This window comes from Raphanus sativus, chromosome 6, assembly GCF_000801105.2.
Source record: "Raphanus sativus cultivar WK10039 chromosome 6, ASM80110v3, whole genome shotgun sequence".
NCBI lineage: Eukaryota > Viridiplantae > Streptophyta > Magnoliopsida > Brassicales > Brassicaceae > Raphanus > Raphanus sativus.
Window position 1 is genome coordinate 17,311,470 of NC_079516.1, and position 13,276 is coordinate 17,324,745.

A 13,276-nucleotide genomic window follows, 5' to 3' on the forward strand; every position below is an offset into this window, starting at 1 on the left:
TTACTATAAAACGACGTTTAATTCGAAATGGAGGGAGTAAGTAACACTTAACCCATATTTTATCCGGTAATACCTTTATCATTAACAAATATCCGGTAAAAAAAGGAGAAAGTGGAAACGTCTTCGTTTGGAGTATTGGACATGAGTGAGTCACGTCTATTTACAGTTATCTTACGTCAAACCCGTCATGTTAGACTCTTATTTACTACTCCCTCCGTTTTTTAAAGAGTGTCATTGTGACATTTTTCACACAGATTAAGAAAGTTGTTGAAATATATGTAAGCTGTAATTAATTATATCTTTTTGACCAATAGTATTTTAGATAAATAAAATTATTTATAAAATCAATGCAGTTTGCAATTAATTTTCAGTTGAAAGTTAGTATAATTTACATTGGAATTGTAAAGTGACACTCTTTGTGTAACAAGAAAATGAGCTCAGAGTGACACTTATTATAAAACAAAAGGAGTAATATATATACACTATATATAATAAAATAAATTGATAAAATAGAAAACTTTATATATATTCTATATCGTCGAAATAATATAGGATTCTGACAATACACACAACCACACCCTAAATCCTAAATACTTATGAGTTAAATAACCATAAACCAAATTTCAACCACATCATAGATTTTAAATACTAAACTCTAAATTCTAATCAATAAATATAAACACAAATATAAACTCTAAATTCATATATAAAACATAAACCCAAATAGAATGAAACAAAATAAATAGTATAATCCATGTTAGTGAAATTGTGAAATGATTATATTGCATGAAAGAAGGTAATGCTGACTCAAACCTCAACCCCCACATTCCAAATACTAAACTCTAAATTCCAATCACTAAATTCTAAACCCAAATATAAATATTAAATTAAAATTTAATTTTTAAACCCAATTAAAATGGAATAAAATAAATAGAATAATATATATTGGTGAAGTTTTGAAATGTATGTGTTAATAAACCGAAGTATTATAGGACGCAAACCACAATCCCTAAATACTAAATATTACCCAAATCCCAACTCCTGCATACTAATCCATAAATTCTAATCATCAAACATTAAACTCAAATATAAACTATAATATTATTTGTAATATTTTAAATAAAAATAAAATTCGAAAATACATAAAATTATGTTATTGTGTAGAAAACATAGCACCCTCTCTAAATAGTACCTCTATAAATAGTACGTGACGATGAAGATGCTGTCGATGACATTGTTGGATTTTGCTGGTTCTAATATTAGAAGTTCTAATATAAAATAATTTAAGATTTAGTTTAGTCATTTTTAATATCAAATTTAAAATATTTATGAAAATAGTTATATTTTAAATATAAATTTGATTACGACATCAAATTTGTAGTAAAATTAGAATTTCTTATTAAAACAGAAAATAAAACAGTTATTAACAAAATATTTATGTTAGCAAAATTAAAAGAAAATATTTGATGGAATAGTAATTAAAAGTTGTAAAAACTGAAAATACAGGAATGCAACATACTGATTCGAACTAGGTACTGGGTGGGGCACAGTAAGATTTAAATACCGATCAGCTACACTATCTTTATGCATTGTTAGTTACATAAAATGATGATTTCAAGTTGTATGTGGCACGTGCCACAGACACTCACTACGTGGATCCGCTCCTTATTAGAACCTATAGTAATGTCTACGTCCAACTGCTGGATTTTCAACTGCTGGGGCATCATATCTCTATCATGTAATAACTGCTGGATTTTGCTGATCACGGACCTCCTGCCTATCAACATCGTCACTTAGTATATCAACCAACCAATTATTAACTTAGGAAATATTCAACTGCTGGATTTTGCTGGTTGTTATAGTAATGTCTACTTATAACCCATAGTACAATGTAATTCTGTAAATAATCGAAGCAAGAATCATTTCAGAGATCAAACGTCGGAATTTCAGACGCGAACCCATGTGAAGCCTGATACATCATCCTTGGCAACAAGTCTCTGTAGGGATCACTCTCTCTCTTCATTTTTAAATAGTCAATGCATTGTTCAACCTCAGACTTGACTTGCAAGTAGAACTCTTGAGCATTGTCTTTGTCTTTTAGCTCTTGTTCCTTGCCTGCCACGAAAACAAAACAAAGCAAATGCTAGTGTTCAGATAGGTGGTTTGAAGTAGAGACCAACGTTTAGATTAAGCACATATAGATAGATACCTGCAGTTTCTATTGGTTTCCCAAAGTAGAAGTAGAACCGCCCAGGAATCTTAGGTAGAAGTCCTGGGAGATAGCAGTCCTGCTTTCCCAGTTCAGTCTCATCTCCTTCCCTAACCATTTTTTGACGTTCAAATTCAGTTTTCATATTAGTTCTTACTTGAAGGTTATAAAATGAGAAAACATCTATATATTGTGTATATATATATATATTTTTGGGTCAAAACATCTATATATTATATATGATGATGATGAAGCACCTTAAGTTTCCAGCCTGCTTTGTTGCTTCTTCCATAAATTGCTTTAGGATAGGGATGTTCCTTTGATCATCGCCATCAAGGACAAGCTGAGAATATCATCCAATGTACCAACCAAGTGAAGATAGAGTTTAGTAGAGGAGAGAGAGAGAGAGAGAGAGAGAGATAGAGAGAGAGAGAGAGAGAGAGAGAGAGAGAGAGAGAGAGAGAGAGAGAATGCTTCTTGCTAACGCGTTAAACGAAAAATATCTAAAACGTTTTAGCATCTAAGTAATGTAAATTTCTGAATAACTGAGTAGAGAAATCTTACATGGCAGATGTCGTCTTCTCCAACAACACCAAAAGGGACAATCTTAGCTCCAAATTTAGATGCAACTCTCACAAACTCTTGTTGCTCTGGCCAGAACAACTTGTATTCTTCACCCTGCAAAGTCTCTCTCTCTCTCTACAGGTTTAGACCAGAACAAACTTAAAAGAAAAAAACTCCATGAGAGAAAGAAAAGCACCTTTCTATGCAAAGCTTCACGGATACCTCCAGGGTACAAAAGCACATGAGACTTTGATTGTAGTAGTTTGTAGATACTGAAGTTGGAGACAGGAACTCCACCCAACATTCTGTATTTGTCAAGTATCTGTGTGTCCACAAACGTAGCGTCGCTGTTTATAAAAAGCATTGGATGTGCCATACCCCGCAAGTGAATATTTCTCTCTTTCAAGACATGAGTTATCATTGGACCTAGCTCAACTCCTAATAACATGTGATAGCCAACGTACAATACAGGTCCTTCTGAAGGTAAACCTTCAAGTCCCCTCACAAGTTTGCCGTTTGCTAATGTTGACAGATATACAGGGGAAGTAGCATCTATTAGAAGTCTGCACCAACAAAAAAATATATCATTCAGTATTATTGGCTATAACATTGTACTTGATAGACTGATTTGTTTTGTACTTGTGGTCGTCTAGCTGTTTCTTTAGCTCACATCTGGTAGGCATAATGTAATCTGAAGTGTGATCATGAGACTTCCCACGGCGATAAAAACAAGTACACTTGATGATAGAAACCAGATCTACACCTTCCTCCTAACATGTCATATAGTTGAAGTGTAGTTAGTATCAAGACTTGACCCAAAAGTACCATCTTTAGTGGATGAAGAGAGATCACTTACAAAAAGGAGAAAGTGCCCATTGTCTTTAAGCTTACGGACAATACATTTTCGCAATGTGCTTGAGTACCTATTAATGTCATCCTCGTTCAGAAGCCATTGATCACGTCCACTGCAATAGTCATAGCAAGATATTCATATTATAGCTCAACTCTAAGAATAGGGTATCTCTTTGCAAAATCAAAGAAACAGAGAAACTTAATAGACCTGAGAAGTATCATTGTTTCAGCTCTGACCGCGTGTATGTGAGTATTGGCAGATGCAACGGCAGACTTAAGCAACTCCACCTTCCAAAGAAGTGTGTCCTTTGGGAAGATCCTACTCAAAGTCTGAAAAAGATATGTTTGTAAGGGATCTTTTACTGAAATGTGTATAGATCAATGAGTTTTCTAAGAAGGTATTCTTACAGGAAGATGAGCAGAAACTTCAAAGAGATCTTTTAGTATCCCTCCACCAACTCCACTCATTTGATGAACAGCAAGTTCATTCGTTAAAGCGTCTAACATTGTAGTCAATGGATCACATGTGTAATAAAGCCCCGGGAACAGAAGAAACACATGTTTTAATGATGTTTATAACGTTCTAAGTAAAATCGAGAACAATCTTGAGAATCTCAACTAGTGTGTTATGATTCACTTGGAGACACTTAATCAAAAACATGAAGTCAAGATAGAAAATGAGGAGATAACAAATGTGTACTGATATGTCATGGATTTTACCCATTTTACCCATAATTTATATATGTTCTCATAGTCTTTTATATATGTTTGGAGCTTTTTTAGAGGTTTTTACAGGTTCAGGTACTCATTGGACATAATTCGAGTTTTTTGATCATCTTGAAGCTTTTATGAAAGCTGAGCTGGAAACACAAGACGGGGTCAATTATTGAAGCAAAATATCGATCAACGGTTCACTATCAACATCAATCGACTGATCACTATCAGTGTCGATGGACGGCGAAGAGTCCGAAAATTTAATGATGATTCAAGGAAATTACGAGTTTTACCCAGAAGTTCCAAGAAATTGCACTATGAACTCCTGGCTGCATGTTATGCTGCATCTCTCTCTCCCTTGTTTTCTTATTTTACTTTGTTTGCTTTACACTCTTATTTAATTTAAAGTATCATTCAGACCATCATAACCATGTTTCTTATGAATATGTCTGAGTATTTCTATTGTTAAATTTAGGGTTGTTCAAAGGATGATTTATGTATTGCTAATATGAATTGTTGCTAGACTGTTTTAAATAGTTCTTCATCTACTTGTGCTTATTGCTAAGTCTGAGATTGATCATCTTAAATTTAGATCATAGGATTGATTGGCGCAAGCGGAAACTTGGTTTATCACTTGAAACTGAACTAGAATGATCTAATTAACTAGATACACACGGAAGTTGGTTTAGGATATTAGAGAGCACATCAAACATATTCGGTAAAGCTTGCTAGAAGAAACATCGATCGATGTGCCGATAGGTATATCGATCGACGTTTTGAAAGGTATATCGATTGATATTCATTTACAAACATCGATCGACACTTTCTTAAGATTAACAAACGGAAGTTGAAATCTTAGATCTAGACATTAGATAATCTAAACAAACGAAAATTGATAGATTATAACCTAAATTTAAGTTCGAGAACAATAAACATTTATAAACTTCTAATAACTAAATAAGATAGCATACCTTTCACACCTGAGAATATACTTGAATTTAGTTTATTCCTATACATTTGAAAACCTAAATTTAACCATCTGAACAACTACTTTGTTCATCTTGCTATTTATTGTTCAAAACCAATTAATATAGTTATAATTCGAAAACAACAAATCTATTGTGTAATCCTAAAGTTTTCATAGATTTGATCCCTGAGTACTGCAATTAAACATCTTATTTAAGAGAATAAATTATTTTTAGAATAATTTGAGTGATATCATGTACCTTGCATAAAACCAAATATTTCTTCCAGTAGTGTAGGAACTCCATCTGGTAAAACATTCAGCATTCCCACTAGAGGTTGCGATATGAAGTAGTTGACATGTGTGGCTGCAACAAAACATTGTCTTTTATATATTTTTTTTGTAAAATAAACAAAACATTGTCTATTATGACCAAACATGTACACGATTTATGCCATTTTACCGACAATATAAGAACCGAACTTTGTACCTGGATTAGCCAATACCAGAAGAAGATCGATGTCGGGATTCCTAGCTGCGACATCTAACGCAAGACACGCTCCGAAAGATTCTCCAACTAAATATATAGGTCTGTTTGGGAAACGATAGTTCTCTGACCTAACTGTCCTCTCAATAAGTTTCACCAATTCTAGAACAGACAAAAAATTTTTTTTAAGCAATATGCTTAATCTTCTCGGTTAAAAAAAACAGGTTCTTGTAGACAAAGGACTGAGCAAGAGAAGGGACCTTTAGCAGGAGTACGATCCCTGACTGGAATGTGTAGGCACCATACATCAAAAATCCTATCTCAAAAGACAACAACATCAGTAATGAGAAAATTTCAAGAAACAGAGAAAACCTTGTTCTTGATTTCAGTTTAGGTTTCTCTTTTTCTTCAACTGATATTTATCTAGAAACAGGGGCAAGAATGTTGCAATAACGAAAAAGGCTAATGCAAGCTTCTAAAGAAGTGAAGAATTTGAAGTTACGCACTCCCCAAGTTTCTTGTGGTGTCGAATGAGCCCAAGTCCAGTGCCATCAATACCTACAAAGGTTTTTAGTTTCTCAGATCTTGTTAGCCTTTCAGTGTTCAGGCAAATCAGATTGTCTAAAACGTATTTCCTCCGTTCTAGAAACAAGATTTTTTTAGGTTTTTAGATTTTTTTTGTTTCAAAAAATAGATACTAGTTTTTAAGGTATTTTATTAATATATGTTATTAGTGAATCGTATACTTTTAAAAGAATATATTAATTGAGAATATTTAAACTGATAAAATTTTATTGGTTGATAGTTTTTAGAAAAATGTATAATAGAAATAAATAATATAATTAATAATATAATTAATCATAAATATTAGTTATATTTCTAATAAGCATGAAAACTTTTTAAAAAATCACTTTCCGAAACTGAGGGAGTAATAGAATCTGGTTACAATTCAACAAAAACGGAATCTTTGTTATCATCCATCAGTCGTAATCAGTGTCGTCCCAAACATTTAGTACGTTTAAAGCGTGTCAAAGAAATGTGGCACTTATTGTTGTAGTTAAACTTGCCAAGTACAAAGATGACCAACTTATCTTGCTTAAAAGCTACATTTTTTTAAATGTGACAAGTATATCTTTTTTTTTCAAAAAAAGTATATCTTATTTTCATATTTTATGGTTTAGTGCCAATGGTTCATCAGCTTTAAAGAAGGGCGGCGTGACCATAATTAGAGATGAACAAAATATCCGTAAATTTGATTCAATCTATTATTCGTTTCAATTCGATTCGAAAAATCCGGATATCCGTAACTCTACAAATCGAAGCAAATACTAAAATTCAATATCCGTCAAATGAGAAGCAAATCAAAATACTTATTTTCTTAAAACCGAATATCCGATCCGATCCGTAATATATATATGCATATATGTATATATATAATTATATATAATATAATATATCAATATAGATTTTTAATTATTTTTTCCACTAAATTAATTATTTGGTCATTAATTTTTTAAAAAATACTTACTTTTTAAATATTTTGTAGTGAAATATTATTATTTTATAATAAAAATTTCCTTTTCTTTTAGTTTATTTGAAAATTGAATTTTTATTATTTTTAACAGATCGACGGATCGAATCAGATATCCGATATTTTCCGGATATCCGTAATACTGAATATCCAAAATATCACGGATCAAATCAGATAAAAAAATCGATTATTCACACAGAATGGATCAGATCACGGATATCCTTAAAACTCCGATATCTGCTCCGTCCCAACCCCTAACCATAATAATGCTTCCTTCATGTTGCCATTATAACGATATGGCTCGTCTAGTGAGGATCTATAACCATAGTCTATCATTGGCATTTGGAGATCTTCTTAGATAATGTAAATGTTTAAAAAGGTAAAGCACCGTTCTAATAAAAAAACATTTAACACATACCTAAACGCTAACCTTTTAAAATCGTATATTCGTTATCTTCTAAAATGCTTTGAAATTATAATAAGATAATAATATATAGTTTATTATTTATAAATTCTAGTGATATAGTATAAAATCTTATATATAAGTTTTATTATTAATAAATTACGATATTTAATATATACTAATTATTATATATATTTAGCTTAATTTTGTAAAACGTTCTAGCCAGTTATAACTATTAGAACACCCCTAATTAATACTAGTATCTACCATTTTAGGATTCTTAAAATTATATCTATGTATATAACATTTTGGATTAAAATTACTGTAAAAACCACAACTAAATATTAATATATATATATATATATATATGTTAAGAGCCCCAATGGTAGATACTACACCAGTTGGGGCTGCTCTTAAGTGTTCGGTTCAGGCTTTCTTGAATATTGGTTTAAAATGAAAAAAAAAAGTTTACGGACAGTAACAGAGATTAGTTTGTGTTCTGGTCGGAGATCAACACGGTAATAAGAAAAAAACTTGATAATGCCAAAGAAGATTTAGAGGACGAATTAACCAGGTATGAAAAGAAGTAGAGGAGAGCCTTTAGCATGAGCTGCACACTCCAACGGAGAGAACCAACGAGGTGGACCATCATCATCTCCCACGAAATCTCTTGCTTCCTCCAAGAAGTCCGACAAGCTCTTACGCAGATCGGGACTCGCCGTTTCTGCTTTCAAATACGGATTCTTCTCCACCACCTTTGCGATCGTCGCTGCTCCGCTTTCATACTTTAGTATCCGTTGAACACCTACGTGAGTCTTTGGTACGGAGTCAATGGCCCTCACTCGATGCGAACGTAGCCGTGTGGCCGTGACCCTTTCTGACGAGATGGGAGAGAGACCGAAGACGGAGCTAAGTAGTGTAACCTCCATCGGAGAGAAGCCTGGGAGTTCAATGAGATTTCTGTTTCTCTAGTTCTTGAAAGCGCGAGTGTGAAGTATAAACTCATCCATGCTAAAAGCCAAGAAAGTGCGCGGAAAGTAAACTTTATTATTTCTCTTTTTTTTTTTCTGAAACTAATAATTATTTTGGAAATAGTACACGAGAAAAGGACATGTTGTTCTTTTTTACATTAAAGATGTAAAAAGTTTGTTGAATCTAACAAGTAGTAAAAGGGGAATATAAGCCTCAGTTAGACTGTCCATGTCAGATTGGAAAATCGGCCAATCAGAAACCTTCTTTTTGCCATGTCACACCGATGTTGCGCTGGTCTTTTTTATTGATCCGTAAATCTAAGTTTTGGGCCAAGAAGCCCAATCCAAAAGAAACCAAAACCTAAAACGCTGAACGCTGAGACTGAATCGATGAATCATTTCAACAGTCTCCATCTTCGTCGTTACGACTTTCATTAACTCGCAATCAATGAAACCTTTTCCGTTCTAAAAGGTTGTGAATCAATAAGGAGATAAGTTTATGTGAAATTCATCAGTTTCTCACTCTCAATCATTATAATTCTTTGATCATGCTCCAACGAAAGCTCACCAAAATTGTAAAGAAAGAAGAGAGAGAGATATAGAATCTTCTTCACGCCACAGAGTGACCCAAATTATCAGTTTCTTCAATCAAAGGAATTCACTCCGCCAGAGAGATCGAAACGACTCCAATAACTTCACATTACCTTATCTTCGATGGGGTCAGCAGAGATTCTTTAGAGGGGTCAAGCTATCGTCAGAGATCTCCCTAGGTCGCTGAAGGAGGAGAGCCTAATGGTCTTGGAACGGCAAGCTGCGGCTGGATCTTGTGTGCGATGGGAAACCGTTGCAGGAGCTCCGCCTTGGAATCTTGGCGTTAAGAGATGGAGATTCACAGAAACTGAAATTCTCTGTCTCTTTGTTGAGGGAAGATATCGAAAAATACTAAATCTGGATGTATTCTATTTGATTGGATACAATAGCTTTGATTTTAAAAGTTGTAATTTCTTTGCGTTGTTGAAGTACAAGTACTCTTTCTTTTCCTCACTATAGTGGATTCGGGGTTGATATTCTCCAAAGATATCTCTATTATGGTTGTGTGATTATCCAGCGTATTTAGAGAGGATCATGATCATCGGATAAAAATTGGAGGTTGATGCTTCCTAAACTGATGGTGGCATCCGTACCGTAAGCGGCATAGGTTTGTGGCTTCCAAGCTGCTGTTGGTGTTTCGTTGGGAAAAACCTCATTCAAGACCGAAGAAGAGACCAACAACTGTCCAAAATTGAATGAATGTAAGTTCCCAGCTTTCTTTGTTGCTTAACATTTTCATTCTTGGCTTCTGACTCTTTTTCCCCGAATTGTGACTAGCAGGGGAAGTAACAACAGGCTCTTATGAGTAATGACGTCCCTGAGTAGAGGAAGTAACAACATTTTCATTTGAATCTTTTCAGTTGTAATAAGGAAGAACAAATATAGTAAATGAACTATTTTTCTTACATTTTTTAATATTCTTCTCTGTGTTTTTGTAAAAATTTCAAATTGATTTATTATTACCAGAGATAATTGTAATCTCCAACGGTGTTTTTAATCAATAATGCAGTTCTCGGCAACTTTCTAACATCTTTGTTTCTTATTTATTTTCTGGTTGGTTACTATATATGTTGCTACAATTATGCATAATTTTGTTGTGGTATCAAAGTGATGGCGTCTGCGAATGCACGTGGAATGAAAGAGACCTACAACGCTCCATAAATCTCAAACAAGACCCGTTTGTTGGATTCAGAATCACCAAGATAAATAACATATGAAAGTGACACCTCACATAAAAGAGAAAATAATAATAAAACTGCAATTGGATACCATATTCAAAAGTTCTGGCTCTAATAAACCACCGTAATGATCGAGAAAAGATATGAACTCATAAGAGAACTAAAAAGGTTAGAGCATCTTTATCAGTATATTTCAATGCATCTTAGAATATTATATAAAAAGGAAAAAATTGAAAAAGTGATAAGAAATATATATCTAGGGTATTACACAAGAAGTGTTTGGCTAAGTTCTTACACTTATCTCACTACTAATTATTACTAAACTTCACTTTTTATATTATTTTTTTAATTTCTCCCCACCTAAACTATATCCTTCTAGTTATCCCATTAAAGATGCTCTTACAAAGCTTCTTAGTTAAAAAAAGGCGAAACAATTACGCTCAGAGACAGTTTCTGAGTTTATTTTACACTTGGAGGCAGTTTGTGCTACTATAATACTTTTTCTTAACCAAACTCATTTCTTAGTTATAAACTAACTAAAAAAGCTTACGATCTGATTTTTATGGTATTTATTATTTACGATTTTTCATAGCAAACAAAAGAAAGTGGGTCCCATATATCATCTTCTTTATTTTTTTCTTTTGAATTTCTTATTTCTTTTTGTAAACTGAAATATTATTTTTCTGAACGTTTTTAAAAGAAAATATATTTATAATCAGTATCTTTGTTATCCAATCTATCTTTTGAGATATGTCAAGCTATATTTTTGATAGAATAAATCGTTCAACAAATTAGAAACCAAAAAAACCACTTTATTCGAACTTTTAAGATTAAAGCCATGAATTAGGATTGAAAGATATCACATCTGGATAAAAATACATAAAAATAAGTTGAGAATATAAAGAATCATGGAAAATATGCAAGATAGACGAAGATTAGGTTTTTTGTCGACAATGACTAAGGAAGAAGATGAGGTTGTTTTCGTAATTTTGCAACATTAATGAAAAATAAAAATTGTATGTACATTACATTCAAATTGTACATGTGTACACCTAATTTTATATTATACATCGATGTAATTGTGTACACTTTTTTGTTTTTTTGTAAGTTTTCTATCTAAATAACTAAGATTCTACGATTTTATGAACTCAAGATAATGTTAACAAAATGTACACGTGAACATACACATTATTATCCATGTGTACGCCCATGAATGTCCATGAATGTATACATGTCTTATACAAGTCTTATCTCATTATCTACAAAGATAATGAAGAAAACAAATCAAGAAACCAAGGGTAACTTGCTCAAATGATGTATTAAGATTGTTGTTTTCTACAAAATATGGAAGCATGCTTCCATTACTACTAGTTGTACAATACCATATATAATAGTGTACATACACTTTCGGACCCGAAACGAATCTAAAAAAAAATCTTTTGGACCTCAAATTGTAACATCATCTTCCATCACTCCGCTAGCTTCTTCTTCTGCAACCCAGACCCACAAATTCTTATGTCCAAGCCACCTTGAGTCTCAGCCGTCATCAGCTTTCAATCCGTCACGACTTCCTTTCTTTACGGCCATGTCTCCTCTGTTGCTTCGTCATCTGTCTCCTTCTCGTCGCCGTGTTTATCGCATCCTTCTCGTCATCGTCTTCGTCGCTTCCTTTTTTTCATCGTCTTCGTCGCTTGCTTCTCGTCGTCGCCTCTGTCTCGTCGTTAGCATCTCCTCCATCTCGCCGCCTTCGTTGTAAAAACTCGATGAGCAACAATTGCCAGTTTTGACTTTATTGCACATCTGGTCCCTAGACATTTTGGATATATTCATTTCTGACCCATACGTTTCTGATTTGCAAATATACCATTTCAAATTGATTTCATACTTTTTAATTGTACATGCCATATTTTCATAATTACAAAAATGGGTCTTTGAACTTTCTAGGTGTTTCAATTCGGCTCTTAATTTTCAGGGTGTACATGTGTACAAACCCAAATATAATTTGACACATTGTGCACATAGATAAGCATGCAACATAGTACACATGTACACACTTATTTGTGTACAATATTTACATTGTGCACCTCTACTATTATCACTTTCCATTATATGTACACAAACCAAAATCAATTCTCAATACAAAGAGTATTATTTACAAACAAAACTCTCACCTCTGCACACATGTGTACAACCAAATGATGTACCAAATGATGTTCATGTGTACATACAAATATTATTATCATGTACAATGATTCACTTGAATAATTGTGTCCACTTGTACACCGATGCATAGACACTCACATGCAACACCATTTTTTGTTTTTGAGCAATAACGAATGTACCCATGTACACTAACGAATGTACACATGTACACTAACGAATGTACACATATACACTAACGAATGTACACAACTATATACAACTTTACACATTAACATTTATTGTACACATGTACACTAATGAATGTACACAATTTTAGAACATGTTGGGCATCTAACATATATCTCAAAACTATACCTTCACAGATCTCAAAAGATAGATCGAATGATGGAGAAAACGATTTCATAAAAAAAAATTGAAAAAAAAATTTAAGAATCAAATATGAGTTTTCTAAAAAAATAGAGAATGAATGAGGAAGAAGAAGAATGAGAAAAAGAAGGAGAGGAAAGAGATAATGCAAGTTGGAGAGAAGAAAAACGTGGTGATAATTAGGTAGAGAGGAGAGAGATAATGCAAGTTGCAAATTGTAAAACTATTTTGGTCACATGAATTAATTTAGTTAACTATTTTTGGTTTTAGTTAGAAAAAACTA

General features: G+C 33.0%; 1 protein-coding gene and 1 long non-coding RNA gene across 2 annotated transcripts; one reads left to right on the forward strand and one right to left on the reverse strand.

The window, feature by feature from the left end:
- Positions 1 to 1,420: 1,420 nt before the first annotated feature.
- On the reverse strand, positions 1,421 to 8,745 carry LOC108809507 (phytyl ester synthase 2, chloroplastic). The gene is given in 15 exon segments (XM_018581646.2): positions 1,421 to 2,115; positions 2,210 to 2,319; positions 2,467 to 2,552; positions 2,774 to 2,887; positions 2,970 to 3,336; positions 3,413 to 3,543; positions 3,630 to 3,738; positions 3,834 to 3,955; positions 4,034 to 4,125; positions 5,566 to 5,670; positions 5,794 to 5,952; positions 6,051 to 6,106; positions 6,297 to 6,348; positions 8,296 to 8,664; positions 8,667 to 8,745. Coding segments are annotated over 15 exon segments (2,127 nt in total). The 5' UTR covers positions 8,731 to 8,745; the 3' UTR covers positions 1,421 to 1,924.
- Positions 8,746 to 8,901: 156 nt separating this feature from the next.
- LOC108809401 (uncharacterized) lies at positions 8,902 to 10,194 on the forward strand. The gene is made up of 2 exons (XR_001942829.2): positions 8,902 to 9,987; positions 10,067 to 10,194. It is a non-coding gene; the product is annotated as an uncharacterized LOC108809401 (long non-coding RNA).
- The last annotated feature ends 3,082 nt before the right edge of the window (positions 10,195 to 13,276 follow it).